The 20,176-nt window shown below is 39.2% G+C and overlaps 1 protein-coding gene across 6 annotated transcripts in view; it reads left to right on the top strand.

Moving 5' to 3' along the window:
* Positions 1 to 20,176, top strand: part of NCOA7 (nuclear receptor coactivator 7) — a 158,545-nt gene that overhangs the window by 24,489 nt on the left and 113,880 nt on the right. For 4 of the 6 annotated variants that reach the window (XM_043439015.1, XM_043439017.1, XM_043439014.1 and 1 more), the window contains exon 2: positions 1,464 to 1,574. The exons of 1 other annotated variant lie outside the window; for it this stretch is intronic. In XM_043439015.1, coding sequence (XP_043294950.1) covers positions 1,525 to 1,574 — 50 coding nt within the window. In that variant the 5' untranslated portion in view covers positions 1,464 to 1,524. Of the gene's footprint in view, positions 1 to 1,463; positions 1,575 to 3,954; positions 4,053 to 20,176 lie in introns of all 6 variants that reach the window. One more of the 6 variants, XM_043439019.1, reaches the window with a different exon arrangement.

The raw sequence follows: 20,176 nt of genomic DNA, 5'->3' as shown, positions 1-20,176 counted from the left end.
AACACTATTAGGGCAAGTCTCATGTCTTGTGGGGCTTCCCTGGTGGCTCAGACGGGAAAGAATCTGCCTGCAGTGCAGGAGACCCAGGTTTGATCCCTGGTTCAGGAAGATCTCCTGGAGAAGGGAGTGGCAACCCACTCCAGTATTCTTGCCTGGAGAATCCCATGGACAGAGGACCTGGCAGGCTACAGTCCATGGGATCACAGAGTCAGACACGACTGTGTGACTGGCTTTCCTTTCCTTTCCATGTCTTATTTATCTTTGGTCTCTGATACTTATCGCAGTGGGGCTTTCCTGGTAGCTCAGACAATAAAGAATCTGCCTACAATGCAGGAGACCCGGGTTCCATCCCTAGGTTGAGAAGATTCCCCTGGAGAAGGAAATGGCAACCCACTCCAGTATTCTTGTCTGAAGAATCCCATGGATGGAGGAACCTGGTGGGCTATAGTCCTTGGAGTCGCAAAGAGTTGGACACAACTGAGCGAGTTTCACTCATTCATTTCACTCATTTATCACAGTACCTTCCCTGTAATAGGGATTGTGAATTACATTGTTTATGGAGTTGAAATAAATTAGTAAATAATTTTGATTGATGAAATTTTTTTTTTTTTTTTTACTTTGAGACTCATTCAGGGTGAAAAGGCAAGATTTTAGGAAAGGCGAATGCTATGCAGAAAATTTAGATTAGTGCTCCAGGCAGTAAGTAGACTTTGGGGATTTTTGAGCAGGGGCATGGCATGATGAGAGTGGTATTTAAGGAAGACTGACCTGGAGACCACCTCTTATTATAGGTTTAAACCAGGTTACTCCTGGGAAGCAGAGGTGAGAGTTGCACGGGTGAGATAGTGAGGTAGAGGCAAGCAGATAAAACCTTTCTGAGGGATAGCTTCCCAAGGCTTTGTGCTTTCATTTCCACATTTGCTCAAGTGAGATGTATTGATACTTGCTGACATGTTTCCAAAATAAGATAGAATGCTGATGTTATTTTTACTTTTAAAGGAAGAACATTCTTGTAAAACACCCAAGTGATCCATTTTTTTCATCATTGTGGATGAGACATATTCATCATTAATGGCTTGAAAATAGTGATTATGAATTCAAAGATTTTTTTAAAAATTAGCTTCTGCATAGCCAGCCTAAAATCTTCCAAAGTCAGCAGTTTTTGCTTTAGCACACTTTGAAATAATTGTTAATTATGAGGAAAATACTTCAATTTATTTTTTCAGCTACTTTTCATTTTGTTAAAATGTTTTAACACCTCCATTCTAATTATAGTTTCCTGCCCCCCCACTTCCTCCAGGGGCACTTGTATTTCATATATGACTCATGTGACTCTACTCACTGGTTAAAGTTTAGCTTCTATTTGTTGGGGCCATGTAGCTCTATTTTGCTTCTTTCTTCATATTGGCCATTATGAACTTCTTAATTTACAGTCACTCTATTTTTTGTTTTTTTTTTACCAGGGTTATGACTCATTGATTAAAAAGGAATTTTCCAAATATTTTGCACTTTTGATCACATGTTATGGATACCAAGGAAGAGAAGAAGGAACGGAAACAAAGTTATTTTGCTCGGTAAGCATTTGTTTGGCAAATTTATACCAGTATTGAAAAATGTTTGAGGGGACTTTGTCCTTAAGTATTAAGGACATTTGGCTTTTTTTTTTTTTGATTTGTGACTATTTCTAAACAGGGCACGTAACCAGGAGCAATTAGATGGACTTTGTTTCATCTTTTTCTTATTTTTACTAGAGAAATAACATTTGGTTCTTCTATTTTTATCTTTGACAATTCTCTCAGGCCAGTGCTGCTCAGAGAGTCTAGCTGTCTGTATGCATCACACTGCAGACTGCTCAGAATCCTGTGTTTAGCAAGCTACATTGCATTTTAAATCCTAAGTACTTATTTCCTACTGCTCTTTAGCTTCATTAGTTGAGCTATAACTAAAAACCTATGACATATGTAAAGTTTATTACCTTGTGGGGTGTCTATTACTAAAAAGTATTTTTGTAGGTAAATGGAATGGATGAAATTATACCATTGTAGTCCTTGTCATTTTTAAAGCTTGAACTCATCCAACATATACACATATGTTGGTATCTGAATGTAAACAATCTACAGTATGCTTGGTTATTATTGATAGATTTAAACATCTATATGGCAGCCAGTCACTATTCATAATAACATGAAAGGTACACTAAAACATTTATAAACCATTTTGATGGTTGGACTGTTTTCAAGCTCAGAGTGAGAACTTGGGTTTAAAATGATGATTATAATCTCCTAAACCGAAATATTTCTTAAGAACCAATTCAGCCTCACCGCATCCCCAACTTCTAGCATGCTTGTTGAAGATGCATCTCCTGTTTTCCAAATAAACGTCTTGGGAACTGAAAACTAAACTTTTTGTTGATACGTTTATGTCTGGATAGATTGTTAATGGGAGAATGAAGGGAATGAGCATTTAAGGATCTACTCTGTGCCAAATATTTACTTATTATTTTATTTAGCTTCACAATAGACTTATGAAATAGGTTTTACTCCCATTTATTAATGAGGTAACTCAGAAAGTAAGTATTTTGTCCATTTCATGTAGTGTAAGAGTCAGTATTCAAATATAGGTTTATATCCAGGGGACATGTTTCACTTAGTAATACTAAACTATGAATAAGAATTTTCGGAAAGCAAGAATTAAACTACCAATTTTAGTGAATTGTTTTCCACTGTTAGGACCCTAGAGAGTAGCAAGGTTGTTTAGGGAAGAAAGAAATCAGCCATCTAATGGGTGAACCATAGAAAGGCAGGACACTTGGAATAAACACAACAATATAGTGATTTTTTTTAATGTTTGAGATAATTTTAGATTCACATGTAGCTATAAAAAATAATAGAATGATGTCTTCCACCCTTCATCCAGTTTCCCACCTTACGTGACTATTGTATAATAACTGTCACAACTTGGAAATTGACATTGATACAGTCTTCTAACCTTATTCAGATTTCACAAGGGTTTACAAGCATTCATTTGTGTATGGGTGAGCATGCATGTGTTTAGTCCTGTTCAGTTTTATTACATGTAAATTTGTGCGGCCACCATCACAATCAAGATACAGATCAGTTCCTTCAAAAAAGTTTCGTGTGCTACCCTTTGGAAACCATATTCACCTTCTTCCTTCTGCCCATCCCTCCTGACAACCACTGCTGTTCTCCATCTCTATAATTTGTCATTTCAAAAATATTATATGAATGGAATCATACAGTAGCTAACCTTCTGAGATTGGTTTATTTAAACCCAGTTCAATCCCCTTGATATCTTAGTCTATTTGGACTGCTGTAACAAAAATACCACATACTGAACGGCTTATAAACAACAAAAATTGTTTCTCACAGTTCTGGAGGCTGGAAGTCCAAGATCAGGGAGCCATCATGTCTGTCTTCTCACTGTGATTTCCATGTGGTAAAAGAGGCAAGGAGCTTTCTCAGGCTTCTTATATAAGGGCAGCAATTCATGAGAGTTCTGCCCTCATAACCTAGTCACATCCAAAAGGCCTCTGTCTCCTATTAAATACCATCACATTGGGCACTAGATTTCAACATATGAATTTTGGGGATACACAAACATTCAGATCACAGCACTTGAGATCTGCCCAAGATGTTGCTTGTATTATGTAATATTTTTTCCTTTTTATTGCTGAGTAGTATTCCATGATGTATTACAATTTTTTAACCATTCACCCATTGAAGGACATTTGGGTTGTTTCTAGTTTGGAACTATTACAAATAAAGCTAGGATCATTTGTGTAAAAAAAATTCTTTTTGTGAGTATCAGTTTTAATTGAAATGAATGCTCAGTGGAGTGGCTGAGTCAAATGATAAGTGCATTTAATTTTATAAGAAATTATCATACTCTTTTTTCAGAGTGGCTATACCATTTTCCATTCCTTCCTATCTGCAGTGTGTAAATGATCCAGTTTCTTGGCATCCTCATCAGCAGGATGAGGATTCTCATCTTTTGGTATTCTCGCTCTTTTTTTGTTTGAACCATTCTGAGAGGTATGTAGTGATATCTCATTGTGATTTTAATTTGCATTTCTTTAATGACTAATAAGATACAATGTCTTTTCATGTGTTTTTTAGCCATCTGTCCATCTTCTTCATCACAATGTCTTTTCCTATCTTTTGTCTACATTCTAACTGGATTGTGTTCTTATTATTTAGTGCTGTGAGTTCTTTATACTTTCTAGATACTAGTCCTTTGATAGTTTGCCAGTATTTTCTTTCAGTGTGTGGCTTTTCTTTTCAGCTTCTTAACAGAGTCTTTTGCAAAGCAAAAGTTGTCAATTTTAACTTTAACGATTCAATTTACTAGGTTTTCCTATTATGGATTGTGCTTTTGGCATTAAGTCTAACAACTCTTTGCTCAGTCCTGGGTCCTGAAGATTTTCTTTCATTTTTTTCCCAAACATTTTATAGTATTATGTTTCATACATAGGTTGACTATCCATCTTGAGTTAATTTTTGTATAAGATGTGACTTTAGGTCAAGATTCTTTTTTTCCTTTTGCCAACGGTTGCTCTAAATAGTGATTCCACAAGCTGCAGCGCCTTCTCAGGCTGCATCCAAACTGATATCAACAGTAAAGGTGACTATGGTTCATGAACAACCTGCTCAGAGTTACCTGTGTTTTCTTCCTAAGATGCAGGGGGAGGGGAGCCCCTTAAACTGAGAATGCAAGGTGAAACTTCTAGAAGAACAGCCTAGTAGTTTTCAACTCAGAAATGCAAAAGTTAATTGTCATGCTTGCCTTGACCTCTTGTGGAAAGTATTCTAACAGTGAAAAAGAAAAACATTCAAAAATGGGGTGTGATCCTAGGGCCATAGAAATAACAGAACAAGGCCAACAGTCAGTGGTACTATTAAATAGTAAATCACTGTGATGAGTTATTAGGAAATGAAAGAGAGAACAGTTCAAACTATTTCAACCTGCAGTTTAGCTATTATGATGCTGTTGCAGCCCCAAATGGTCAAGCTATTAAAAGCAAACAGCAAATAAACAAACAGAAACCTGAAGAACTTTATTATCAGAAAAGAGGCAGCCAGAGTCATAAATCTTTTCAACTGCCTCTGACAAACCATAGAATTCCGTAAAGTGGAATTACCAACAGGATCTGCTTGAAAGCAAGTTTCTGACCACCTAGGGCAGTGTGCTCCAGGCGTATGTATTTACGGGTGCTCCAAGCAAGATCTCTAGGGAAGGTCAGAAAGTCAAGCCAAGGGTACAGCTGCAGTGATGTGGCCACACCACTTTACACAAACCTCTACTAGTGAAAGAAATTGAAGTCGCTCAGTCATGTCCGACTCTTTGCGACCCCATGAACTGTAGCCTACCAGGTGCCTCCATCCATGGGATTTTCCAGGCAAGAATACTGGAGTGGGTTGCCATTTCCCTCTCCACTACTAGTGTGCAGAGGAGAGCAAAAGCAAGATCTGCCCTGATTTCTGCCTGCTACTGCAATATGTATCAGAGATCCTAAAAATTGCTTTCAAACTCTCATCCCCCACCCCTTTACCCTTCTGAGTAGTTAAATAGCCTCTGTTTATTGGTATGCTATTTTACCTTGTGGTTTCATAAACATTGTTTGATTGTATTTAGTCAATAATCCTTTACCCACCCCCTTTGTTTATGGTTCTCTTTCTTTCTGAAATTAACATCAGAGCAAAGTTAAATTAAAAAGACCCCATTTTAATAGTTTAGGATTGAAACTAGTTACTTGAGGATCACCCAATCCTTCCTTTTCTTTATCTTGAAATGTGCTGCGTAGCTCTGAATGGAAGCATGAGTCAGCATCACTGCTTGATGGATCTGTCCTGGATGAGCCCTAAGGAGCTTTCAGGATCTCCTGGCTCTGGCGCAGTTGGTTTCTCAGCATCTTTGGCGTTTTGTTCTAGTTTTTTATTCCTGATCACATGGCTCATGAGACATTTTTCCACGCCTTTGCAAGTGATTTATATATATATAATTCATTTATTATATGTATGGGTGTTAATTCTGTGATACTTGATAAGTCTTGAAACCAAACGAAAAACTGCATTATTAAAGGAAATTATACATTCTGTACTATCTCCAGGGTGATCATTATTCCCTGTGGTCTCTGCTCCCTCTTTCTTCCTCTCACGGTTAGAAGGCAGGTATTTTGTATTTTTCTCTTCCCAGTCATGCCACAGGGACGACGTTCACACTCATTTTGACATTATTTGGCCCCTGCAGAATTTAGCGTTCTTTCAGTGATTTTTGTGTAGGCTCCTTTTGTGCTCTTTGTGCATGTGGTTCATCCCCAAATATGATTTGACTGCTGTGGAAATTTAGACTCAAAAGGGTTTGAATAGCTGCAGTGAGATTACGTAACAGGCAGGTGAGGCAGCGTTTGAGCCCAATTTTGTCCTTAATAGGGCTGCCCAGGGCTGTGTGGCAGCTTGGTGGCAGAATGGCCCCCATAGAACACAGGTACCTGACCTGCTGCCACGCACGTTATGGGCTGAGTAGATTTCTGTGGGCAGTCTGGCAGCTTAACGTTAATTTATGCCACTGTAAATTAATATGCAGAAACACATCATGGATTCTAAAGATCTGCATTGTAAGTGACCTTTTCTGAAAACAACTTGTTTATAACTTGAAGCTGTTGCATAATCCTTCTCATCTACCTTGGGCTGTGTGCTCGGTCAAGTCCAGCTCTGGCGACCTCATGGACTGTAGCCCACCAGGCTCCTCTGTCCATGGGATTCATCCAGGGAAGAATACTGGAGTGGGTTGCCATGCCCTCCTCTAGGGGATCTTCCAAACCCAGGGATCGAATCCGTGTCTCTTGTGTCTCCTGCACTGGCAGATGGGCTCTAGCGCCACCTAGGATCTACTTTATCTATCTGTAATACAGTTAATGTCAGAGTATTAACCAACCAAGGCAATATGAAACATATAGTCTGTATACCCCACCTGTGTAAGTCAGGTATGTGCATTACAATGATCCAGTTTATACCCTAGAATTGTACTTTGTCTAAAAAGAGTAGTTGCCCTTAATAGAAATGAATGCAGAGCTACATTTGTACAGATAATCTCAGCTTGCCTTCTTGGTCAAGTTCAGAGTCTAAGATCCAGTGGAAACTGTCACCTGGGTGGGTCTGGCTGGTTGATCTGCAGCACTGCTGAGGACCCAGGGAGTGCTCCCGGCTCCAGCCCCAGAGGAGCACTCTTTGAACCTTAGGAAAGAGCCGTCTCTTTGTGGTACAGCTGGGCTAAGAATGCGTATACCACATGGGTGGAGTGGTGTGATGTGAACTCTTGCCCTTCCTTTAATTAACAGTCTCTAGGTTGTTTTTTCCTGCTGGCCAAGGGCCATTAGAGAAGAACCTTGGTATGTCCCATATTTGAGGGAAAACCTTATTATTACCAGTTGTTGGATTCAGATATTATCATATTGCAGGCTTTACTTGAGCTGGTGTATGAAAAGCAAACAGATCCATTTTCAGCTCTTGTTATGTGTTAACTCTAAACCTTCTGAATATTTGGTTAATATCTTTTCAGTTTTACTATGCCTACTGATTCTAATAAAAGTTAATAATAATAGCGTTGTGGTGCTTTATAAAGTGCTTTCAGGTGCGTTCCCTCACTTCAATCTTACTATGATTGTATGAGTAGATAGAAATGCAGATGATGAAGCCATAGTTTGAAGGTTAAATAACTTGCCACCAATCACTGAGCCTTTAAATGGGTGGTCTGGACCCTGTATCCCAGTCTGCTTCATCTGTATCTCTGATTGTTTTTCTTCATTCTGTGTTGTTTCCATTTAAATGGCATTAAGTGTTCATTTTTACATTGTCTGGGAGGGGATTTGAACATATTTGTAGCATCATACTGTGATATGTAGGAAAAGTTGTATGTAGATGTGGAAGTAGAATGTTCTGTTTGACTTCACTGGAAACTGTATCTGATTTCAGCTTCTAAGAACCATCCTAGAGGGCTGTTGGGGACGCATGCCTGTAGTGATCCATAGCCCTACGCAAGAACACTCCCGTGTGTGATGTTCTTAGCTTCTGTTTATGTTTATACATTTACAGTCTTTCTCCTGCTAGCTGAGCCATCTGGAGGGGAGGGACTCAGCAATAGTTCCTGCCTCCTTCCTTATGCCTTCTTAAATATTGGTTGACATATGTTCTTGTTCAGTTGCTCAGCCGTGTTCGTCTTGGAAACCCCGTGGACTGTAGCACGCCAGGTTTCCCTGTCTTTCACCATCTCCCGGAGCTTGCTCAGACTCATGTCCATTGAGTCAGTGAAGTGTTAAGTATTTTTTGACCAATCAACAGACTGAGGATATTCATTTAAAACCTCTTCTTTAATGTAGGATATAAAAGGTTTGTGAGTCTTAATTTTTTATCACCTTACGTTTTTCAGTATTCAGAATTTTGCTAACCTTAAAAAATTAAGAATCCTTTCAAATCATTTCCTGTGAAAAAGCTGCATATGCCTTATTTGAAAATATTCCTAATTACCGATTAAACTCTTGTGTGAGCTGTAATGTTGTTTAAGGCACATGTTTCCTCCTTTCTTGATTTGAATTCAGAGCAAGTGGTTCTTAAGGGAATATTTACATGTTGCTTGTCATTCATTACTGGGAAAAGCAGCCATGGTCGAGTTTGATCTGCTAATGCTTTCAGGAAATCATTAACTTTTTTTTTTTTTTACAGATTAAAAAAAAGGCATATAAACATTTAGCCAGTAGCAGACTCGTGCTCTTTGCTTCATTTTTAAAGAACAGGCAGAATGACTTGATTTAATTGAAGAATACTGCTCTTCAAGCTGTAGGTTACCAACCTACTGGGCATCATGAAATCAGTTTAGTGGATAGGAACCAGCATTGTTTTAATGGAATGGAATAGAAAAGATCAGTCAAGACTGAGCTAGACTGAATAGAAAATAATCAGTGTGTGTTGTATGTCATCAAAATAAATATTATTTCATGAAAATCTTGTTTTAAATATTTATAAAGATGTTTATATTGAATCTCAATTAAAAATTTTTTTTTATTGTGTACCATATTGAACAGTGACTCATTGATTTAGAAAATTCTTCAGTGGTTGGTACACTGGCAGTGAAGTTATTTTTCCTCCCCAAAAAACAAATTTCTATGATCTAACACACATTAAGCAATTGTTCAAAGACAGCTGTACATAAAATGCTTGTGATGATATAAATGTGCTTTCCCACAGTGCAGTGTTACGGGCTTCCCTGGTGGCTCAGCTGGTAAAGAATCTGCCTGCAATGCGGGAGACTTGGGTTCGATCCCTGGGTTGGGAGGATCCCCTGGAGAAGGGAACGGCTACCCACTCCGGTATTCTGGCCTGGAGAACTCCATAGGCTATTCCATGAGGTCACAGAGTCAGACACGACTGAGCGACTTTCACTTTCACTGGCACTTTCAAAGAGAGCAGTACGTAAAATGCTTGTGATGATATAAATGTGCTTTCCCACAGTGCAGTGTAATGGGTCTAACCAATTTTAAGGATAAGTGACAAGCTTGTCCCTGTTTAACCTGAAATTCCCTTGCTGATCTGGAGTGTCCCAGATCCTGGAGTGAGACCCAAGGAGACTGTAATTCAGCAAAACTACCTGATGAAGCTAAGCTTATGCAGCTTCTGCTTTGGGGCCTCCTTGGGTTATTTCTTCTCTGTAAGACTACTAGCTATGGGGTTGTATAGTTTTCTTTTCTCTTAAATGAAAATAATAATAGTAGTTTCCTGTTTTTTAAGATTGTTGAGAGGATTGATTGAATTAAAATGCATGAAGTCTTTGGAATAAGCTCTCTTGAAAAATAAGCACTAATGAATTTTAATATAAATTTATACTAAGTAAGGAATACATGAATAAATGAAAGATTGAGAAAGAGCAAGAACAAATATAATATACAGGCATGAATTTTGTGTACACTTCAGGGAATTTATCTATCCCTTGCAACTTCTCCGGGCCCTAGTCACGGCTCTCAGTGAAGGACCCAAGACAGGACTCCAAGATACACAAAGACCAAAGCACATGAAAAGTAAATGATTTAAGCTGCCCCCCTCCTTGCCTGTTGTTGCTGACAGTCAAGAAAGACTTCAGCTGAACTGACTCCTGAGTTTGAACTTAAACTTGTCACTACTGGCTCCAGAGACTTTTGTCACATGCGTTTGAAACCTTTGCTTGCTGTTGGTCTGGGAATTGGTGATGGGCAGGGAAGCCTGGCATGCTGCAGTCCAAGGGGTCGCAAAGAGTCGGACCCAACTGAGTGAGCGAACAACAACAAATTGCTGTTGGTACAACTCTTCCACAAGAGAAGATTGAGTTCTGAACCAGAGGATGCTTTGTGCTCGCAGCTCAGGAAGTTCATCACTTATGCTTGTAATCCAGCTGTCATTGATTTTGGTAGAAGTTTTCCTTTCTTTCCCCCTCAAATTCCTATCTGAAAATTTCTACAGTCTTCACCCCCTCTAACTCATAAGTCGGATGCTGATTGCATACCCTCCCACATACCCTCCCAGGTTAGTCTCTCCGAGGCACACTTCAGATATGTCACTTCCCCATCCCCAGTCTTCTCTTGAATTTGAGGTTCTGAACAAAATGGCTCATTCCTACCTTTCTGTCTGTATCTCCTATTTTGATTTTCTGTACATTTCTTACTCTTTGCCTCCTCAAGCCTCTGGTTTCATTGTGCAAAGAACTGCTCTTTACGATCCACTTTTTATTTACAGTGACAACAAACTCATAACTCTGGCAACCCCATCTTTAATTATCTCCTTGAGGCCTTTCCTGTTTCATTTAATCCTTCACCACCACCCACACACATAACTAGATGTGCCCTCCCTTGCCACTTGACCCAAGGCATTGCTGGGCTTCCTGATCCCTTCTCTTGGAGCCCTTAACACCATTCTCTTTGGATACACCCAGTAGCACTCTTATCTTCTCTGCCTTATTTGCTTGTGTTATTTATTGTCAGTTCTTTTTCATTTTTATGTTCCTCACAGGGTGTAGGTTCATGTCCTACTCCTAACATTCATTCACTGTGAATGATAACCAACATGTACTACGGAACAGAGACTGATTTGTGTACTCATCTCGTCTCATGATTGCTCTGTTACCATCCTAATTACAAAGATGCTAAACTGTATCACAGATGTTATGTAATTGACCCAGGGTCACTTGTTAAGTGACTGATGAGATAGCAGATCTGGGACTCAGCCCTGGTATGCCTGACCTCACAGACTATGTTCTTAATTATTATGTTGTATTCTTCATTAAACTACGTTGAATTGAATTTCATAGAACCTTATCAGTTACCCATATAAAGATAAATAGGACTCACTGATCTAAATGATACAATAATTAAAACTGATATTTTCTGCTTTCCACTGTAAAGGAATTACTAGGAAATTTGGAACAGGCTAGGAAATCTCTGTGCTTTCAGGGAAACTTTGCAAGTCCCTACCTACCAGTGAAAAAGTCAGCAATCTCCCGAGCTTCCTCTGCATTTGGGGTGTATATCAAGGATTCGCCTATGATTTCTTCTCTTGATTCAGAGTTGGCGGCCCTCACAGTTGGTGAAGGTCTCCCAGCTTGTTTACTTTTGTTGTGGAGGCAGTGACCTGGTGCTTGTGCCACTGGGCATGTTCGTGTTCATACATTTTTTTCAAAAACTTTCGAAACTGATTATTTCTTTTTTGGCTGTGCTGGGTCTTCATTGCTGGATGAGCTTTCTCTAGCTATATTGAGCTGTTGAGCAGAGGCTTCTCTCTAGTTGCAGTGGCTTCCCTTGTTGCAGACCTTGGGCTCTAGAGCACATGAGCTTCAGTAGTTTCAGCACATGAGCTTAGCAGCTGTGGCTCATGGGCTCCAAAGCACAGGCTCAGTAGTTGTGGCTCATGGGCTTAGTTGCTCTGCAGCATGTGGGATCTTCCCGGACCAGGGATCAAACCCTTGTCTCCTGCATTAGCAGGCAGATTCTTTACCACTGAGCCACCAGGGAAGCCCCTGTTCATGCATTTTTACTTCCCTCTTCCTTCATGTGCCATTTTAAATAAAGTTTGCATAAGCAAAATGGTTAATGTCCCTTTTTTTTTTTTTTTTCTGTACCCATTTTTGTCTTATACCAGCAAACATACACTGGGCCTGCCTACTTGTTTTAGCTTTTTGCTTCTCACATGTAAATGTAAACAGTATTGAAAAGGATAATGGGCCAGATTTAAAGAGACTGAGCAAGACATAGGGTGGCCTATGGTTTGCAGATGTGACTCAGCACCAAATAAAGCAGACTGATGAGTCAGCACCACGGAGCCTGAATCAGAGTGTCCCAGAGAAAGGAAGATGCTAGTTGAATTGGGGAACCTCCTGGATCTCTTCCCAAAGCAAGACATGGTCTAGCATCTGCTGAGGCAGAAGGTGGTGGAAGGAGGGCTTTTCTTAATGGTTCTGTTGATGCAGTTGATTTCATTTGCACCTTGTAAAGGTGACTTTGAGGTTGGGTACATCAGGTACTGAAATGAGAAATGTACCTTTCTAGTTTTGAGACAAGGTTTCTTTAGGTATGGACTGAGAGTGTGATGTGCATATAGAGGAACCAGAAAACAAGGCTATGGATTACATCAAAATTTAAAAGTAGTATTTATCAATGTACTTGTAGAATACTTGACAAACTAGATAGCCAAAATATGAACCTGGGAAGGTAGGGAACAGTTAATTAGAGGCCAGTTATTCATGCTTAAAATATTCTTTTCTATACTTAGGAAAAAAAAAACCATGGACCCTAATTCTATTTCTAAATCACTCTATGGCATTTAAATACAGTTTATACGTACATGTCCAAGAGCACATCTGTTGTACAAAGAGGACTAGATTCAAAATGGATTGATCCTGCTTTTGAATAGGTGGCATGATTTGAATCCAGTTCCTGTCGTGGATGCTTTGAGCTAAGTTGTTCATCTTTCCATTAATTTTTCCTGTGCATGTGAGAATGTTACTGTTGATTATGACAACCTTGGTGAGTATTGTTCACCATGTGAAGAGGTTTTGGTTTATAAGTTGTGTAATGTATAATTTGAAGCAGGTGAATTTTGATATTTCAGGTTAATTTTGTTAGCACAGTGGAAAGCTGAACAGTAATTTGGTTATTTCATTTTCAGAAGGTAATTGAAGCAGATGCTGGTGAGGTCATTGGGGAATGAGCCATCTCCATTTCAATGGCTCCATCATTTTTTTCAAGTGGGAGGTATTTCCTTTTACTTTGCTAAATCAACTGCTTTTACTAGATAACGAGAGAAATTTAATTTCTTTTAACCGTAACACTGAGCTTCTATAATCAGAATTTCAAGATATTTTTCTTTTATAAGAGTAGTTGTGTTTTAAATGTAAAAGTGAGCAATATGTACACATTAGGTATATGAAAACATAATTTCTCTGCGAGTATATGGATTTTTAAAATAAAAGGATTAGTTATAAACACACATATTTACCTTTAAGTGCAATTTGCACTGTCTGAACAAGTCATTGAAAACTTAAAATTATAAAGCTGGTTGAGTTATAAACCTGATCTATGTAATCTTTACCTTCTTCCTGTTTATTTTAAAGACATAGGAAAATCTTTCTCTACTTTGAGTTTGGTTTCCATATTATCTGACACAAGCTTAAGTAAGACATCCCCTAGTTCTTTCACCTAATCAGAAGTAGACTTTTTTTTGTTGTTGCTGTTGTTCTGTCTCTGAGTCGTGTTCAACTCTTTGCAACCCCGTGGGCTGCAGCACGCCAGGCTTTCCTGGCCTTCACTGTCTCCCGGAGTTTGCTCAAACTCATGTCCATTGAGTCGGCGAAGCCATCCAGCCATCTCCTCCTCTGTTGCTCCCTTCTCCTCCCGCCCTCAATCTTTCTTAGCATCAGGGTCTTTTCCAGTGAGTCAGCTCTTTGCATCAGGTGGCCAAAGTTTTGGAGCTTCAGCTTTAGCATGAGTCCTCCCAGTGAATATTCAGGGTTGATTTTGTGTTTGATCTCCTTGCTGTCCAAGGGATTCTCAAGAGTCTTCTCCAGCACCACAGTTCAAAAGCATCTTGGTGCTCAGCCTTCCTTATAGTCCAATTCTTAACATTCATATATGACTACTGGAAAAACCATAGCTTTGACTAAATGGATCTTTGTTGGCAATGTAATGTCTCTGATTTTTAATACACTGTCTAGATTTGTCACAGCTTTTCTTCCGAGGAGCAAATGTCTTTTAAATTCATGATCATCCACAGAGATTTTGGAGTCCAATAAAATAAAATTTGTCATTGTTGCCATTTTTTCCCCATCTATTTGTTATGAAGTGATGGGACCAGATGCCATGATCTTAGTTTTTTGAATGTTAAGTTTTAAGCCAGGTTTTCACTCTCCTCTTTCACTTTCATCAAGAGGCTCTTTAGTTCCTCTTCACTTTCTGCCATAAGGTGCTGTCATCTGTGTATCTGAGGTTATTGATATTTCTTCCCATAATCTGAATTCCAGCTTGTGCTTCATCCAGCCCGGCATTTCTCGTGATGTGCTCTGCATATAAATTAGATAATCAGGGTGATAGTACACAGCCTTGACATACTCCTTTCCCAATTTTGAACCAATTCGTTGTTCCATGTCCAGTTCTAACTGTTGCTTCTTATCCTGCATATAGGCTTCTCAGGAGGCAGGTAAGGTGGTCTGATATTCTCATCTCTTTAAGAAATTTCCATTGTTTGTTGTGATCCATGCAATCAAAGGCTTTAGCATAGTCCATGAAGCAGGAGTAGATTTTTTCTGGAATTCCCTTGCCCTTTCTGTGATCTCTCAGATGTTGGCAATTTAATCTCTGATTCCTCTGCCTTTTCTAAACCCAGCTTGTACATCTGGAAGTTCTTGGTTCACGTACTGCTGAGGCCTAGCTTAAAGGATTTTGAACATAATCTTGTTAACATGTGAAATGAGTGCAATGAGTTCAAACAGTAGTTTGAACATAATTTGGCATTGCCTTTTTTTGAGATTGGACTGAAAACTGACCTTTTCCAATCCTGTGGCCACTGCTGAGTTTTCCAAATTTGCTGGCATACTGAGTGCAGCACTTTCACAGCATCATCTTTTAGAATTTGAAATAGGTCAGTTGGATTTCCATCACTCCCACTAGCTTTGTTGTTAGAAATGTGTATTCTTGCCACTGCTTCTTAATCTCTTCTGCTTCTGTCAGATTCAGGGGATTAGTTCTGGTAGACAAGTATTTGAAGAACTATGGATGGAAGTTCATAGCAATGTACACAAGGTGGTGACCAAAATTATCCCCAAGAAAAGGAAATGCAAGAAGGCAAAGTGGTTGTCTGAGGAGGACTTACAAATAGGTAAAAAAAAAAAAAAGAAAGAGAAGCAAAAGGCAAAAGAGAAAGGGAAAGATATACCCAACTGAATGCAGAGTTCCGGAGAATAGGAAGGAGAGATAAGAAAGCCTTCTTAAGTGAACAATGCAAAGAAATAGAAGAAAACGATAGAATGAGAAAGACAAGAGGTCTCTTCAAGAAAATTAGAGCTACCAAGAGATCATGGCCTGCAAAGATGGGCACAACTCAGATAATAGCTGGTAAGTTTATTTTCCTGCGTTCAGAAATCTAATGAATGTCTCCATGGCTTTCTTTTTTTAAAAAATAATTTTCTTCATTTATTTATTTACTTAGTTTTGTTCTTCCTTGGTACACAGCTTTTATCTTGTTTCCACATACAGGCTTTTAATTGCAGTGGCTTCTCTTGCTGCCGAGCCTGGGGCTCTAGGCAAGCAGGCTTCCATAGTTGGGGTATGATAGACTCAGTAGCTGTGGCTCCCGGGGCCTCGAGCACAGGCTGAACAGTTTTGGCCCATAGGCTTAGTTCTTCCAGGCATGTGGGATCCTCCTGGACCAGGAACAGAACCCATGTCTCTTGCATCGCCAGGCAGATTCTCTACCACTGAACCACCAGGGAAGCCCCTCCATGAGTTTCTTTTAGTGCACAGTTTCATAACAACTGAATTTGATAGGCACATCATATGAGAATCTTCAGTCCCTCTCTGAGTCGGTTTTAGATGTAGAAGCACCAGGTTATATAGTAACTTGGTAATGTCCTGGAGACTTGAAAGAAGTGATTGAGAGATGAGAAAGAATATAAGTGTCAGGTTTATGTTATCTTGATATCTCATTTCTTCCTCCATTCCTCCTCTTAACACAGGCACCATAACTAACTTCAGAAACATAAAATCTTTTAGTTGAAATACAGAGGTCATCTGGGCTACCACACCATGGCTGGAAACCCCACTCCACCCAACAAATTGGCCTTTTCCAGCCTGGATTTGAGTTTTCCCAGTCAGAGGCATATCCCAGGGACTCCTAAGGATGTTTCTTGCTTAAAAAGCTCTTGTTAGTCGACAGTTGCTTTTAAATTTTTAGTTAAAATTTATATCCTTTCAGATCTTAGAGGAAATGCTTTCAGCTTCTCACCATTGAGATTAATATTTGCTGTGGGCTTGTCATGTGTGTGCCTGTGCTCATTTGTGTCTGCCTCTTCGCGACCCCATGGACCATAGCCTGTGGGATTTCCCAGGCAAGAATACTGGAGTGGGTTGCCAGTTTCCTCCTCCAGGGGATCGTTCCGACCCAGGGATCAAACCCATGTCTCCAGCACTGGTAGGTGGATTCTTTACCACTGAGCCACCTGGGAAGGCCAGGTAAGACTGAATGCTCACTCAGTCACTCAGTCGTGTCCGACTCTTTGCGACCCTATGGACTGTAGCCCACCAGGCTCCTCCGTCCATGGGATTTCCCAGGCAAAAATACTGGAGGGGGTTGCCATTTCCTTCTCCAGGGGGTCTTCCTGACCCGGGTTGTCATAGATGGCCTTTATTATGTTGAGGTAGGTTCCTTCTATGCCTGCTTTCTGGAGACTTTTTATCATACATGGGTGTTGAATTTTGTTGAAATCTTCCTCTGCATCTGTTAAGGTGATCATATGGCTTTTATCTTTCAGTTTGTTAATATGGTATATCATATTTATTGATTTGCATATATTGAAGAATCCTTGCTTCCCTGGGATAAAGCCCACTTGATCATGGTGTATGATCCTTTTAATGTGTTGTTGAATTCTGTTTGTTAGTATTTAGTTGAGGATTTTGCATCTATGTTCATCAGTGACATTGGCCTGTAATTTTCTTTTTTTGGTGGCATCTTTGGTTTTGATGTCAGGGTGATGGTGGCCTCATAGAATGAGTTCAAGGGTTTTCCTTTCTCTGCATTTTTCTGGAAGAGTTTGAGCAGGATAGGTGGTAACTCTTCTCTAAACTTTTGGTAGAATTCACCTGTGAGGTCATCTAGCTCTGTGCTTTTGTCTGTTGAAATATATATATATTTTTTATCACAGCTTCAATTTCTGTGCCTGTGATTAGTCTGTTCACATCTTCTATTTTTTCCTGGTTCCATTTGGGAAGGATATAGTTTTCTAAGAATTTGTTCATTTCTTCGAGGTTGTCCATTTTATGGCATATAGTTGCTCATAGTAGTTTCTTATGATCCTTTTATTTCTGCATTGTCTGTTGTAACTTCCTTTTCATTTCTCATTTTATTGATTTGAGTCCTCTCCCTCTTTTTTTTTGATAAGTATGACTAAGGGTTTGTCAATTTTGTTTATCTTCTCAAAGAACCAGCTTCTAGTTTTATTGACCTTTGCTATTGTCTCCTTCATTTCTTTTTCATTTATTTCTGCTCTGATTTTTATGATTTTTTTCCTCCTGCTAGCTTTAACTTATTCTACTCTTTGCCAGTTACTTAGAATTCACACAAAATAAATCAAATCCCTCTTTCATATATTATCACTGTATGTATTTGAAGATAACATAGTATTCTCTCTGAACCCTCTCTTTTTCAGGCTGACTATCCTAAGTTTCTAAGTATCCTTACTTAAAATAGTTTTCAGATTCTTCACTATCTTGGTACGGTTTTGTTTAATGTATTTGAAGAAATATTACTTGTTATAATTTTGTTACTATAGCAGTATACTTCATTAGTTTGTTGACAATCATTCACACTAAAGTAAAAGAGTGTTTTCCTTGTGAATTAGAATTTTAATTTTATCTTGTTTTCCATCCATTATTCTAGTTTTACAGAAAGTTTGAAACCTGATTTTTAACATCAAACATATTTGCTGTCCATTCTAGCTTGGGCCAAATTATACAGGCTGAACAACAGGCTTGCTGTGTCCTTATCCACATAGTTGATAAAGATGCTGAATTGGAGAGCTGTATGCATTATGGCATGTTTGTACTATTAGTAATTAAATAATTATCTTTAAGTCTTTCAACTTGCTGTAACTCAATTTTCTCTCAGTTCACTTAACCAAAATCTCTAGCTCAGCTCTTTCCATCCTACTTTGATTAATAAGAAGCTAGCCACAGACATTTTCAAGAGCCTAAGTGAAAACTTGTTATGCTGCCTCCTGTGACATGAGCATCGATATGCCAAATCTAGCAGCCTATTAAAGAGAGAATTATTTTAGTTTGTATTCATTCATTTTAGCATTCCCATGGTGTCTCCCAACCAATAATTCATCTTCAAGTTATCACAAATGATTTGTCTAATATCTGTCAGTTTATTTTTCTGGGAGTTGGCATCAAGCTGCTTTTACTTTGTCATTTCTAGAATCTGTTTTGTTCCTTTTTTAAAACCAGGATCTTTTTTTTCTTCTAACCTTTCTCCATGATTCTTTGGTGATTACTAGTAATAGTTTTACCACTCAAGGAGTTACTGCTTATAGGGCTAGAGACTTCATCCTGGGTTTCGTTTTTTCCTTAGCCATGGGTGCTCTATGCTTTTTAGTTTTATACTTAGTCTGTTTGATAGAGCTGCAAATTAGGATTGAACTAGATCTACTTTCTCTATCTTAAAACTTCATTCAGGGTGCCATAGAGTGTGGGCTTATTACTTCTTGTCTCTTCATCCTGTCAACATCCCTGAAATTTTCCTGTTACTTTTTCCTTTGCATTGTTTACAAACTTCTGTTAACTCTGATCTTCAGCCGTCCATCGTTGTTCTTATGGGTTTCTGTCATTTGCTTTTTGCTTTTGTTTGCATTTCATTATGTGCCTTTCTGCATCCTTTATTTATGTCCATTGAAAACATGGGTTCATCAGGAAGCATTTGTTTCTGGAGATGCTTTCTGCTTTGCTTCTTCAACAGGCTCCTCCGTGGTAGAGCTGGCAGAATTTGTTTTGAAAGAGCATATGCCTCTTGAGCCATTTCCCTTTTAGACTCTGGCCTTGAAGTCATATTCATCTGTCCTTTCCCTCAGCAGACATTTGTAGGAATGCACAATCTAGTGTAATAACAGGATACTTGTAAAGTAATAACAGTGGAATAAGTACTGGAAGCAATGTGACTGTCAGGTGCTCTGAGCATGGGGCAGAAGTGACTGCTCAAAAGAGCCAGGGTATCATCATCAAAGAGGTGACATGGGGCTGTCTTCAGATACCGTAAGGAGAGAGTGACGGAGGAGACACTGTGCAGATGGATGGTCAGGTGAATGTGGCTGGGACTGCATGTGACTGGGACACAGAGAGATTTCCTTAGATTAGTTGCATTGGTATCTAACTGTATACTTCAGTATCTTCCTTTTGAGTTACATTCACAATCTTCAGCTGAAAGGTAAGGAGAAGACATTGCTGAAGATCCAAATTCACCAGATTCCTCCCCAGCACTTCCAAGTCACTCGAGAATTGTTTCAGGATTTCGTCCATTGTAGATCAGTCCCTTGACCACGTGTCTGGACAAGTTCCTCCTGACTGATGGTTTTGGTAAGTGTTAGGAGGATCTCTGCCACTTTGTCCTAACTAACCCAGCCTGGTCAATTTTTGGTTGCTTCCAAGTCCCCTCCCCTGCAGGGAGCCCGTGGTGCCTTACTCTTTCTCTTTTAACTATTATAGCAATCAGTAAAGCAAGCACTGAATTAATTTATTACTTGTTGGATAAGAAATAATTCACTAATTCACTGTTAATGCTAATGAAGGGTTGAAGTTTGCCTTCTGAAGAGGACGAATAAGCCCACAAACCATTGGTTTTAACAAGACCCCTTTGTCATTGATCAGTGAAGAGGCTTC

Source organism: Cervus canadensis, chromosome 20 (assembly GCF_019320065.1).
Source record: "Cervus canadensis isolate Bull #8, Minnesota chromosome 20, ASM1932006v1, whole genome shotgun sequence".
NCBI classification, from domain to species: domain Eukaryota; kingdom Metazoa; phylum Chordata; class Mammalia; order Artiodactyla; family Cervidae; genus Cervus; species Cervus canadensis.
This window is presented reverse-complemented; position numbering and strand designations above follow the sequence as displayed.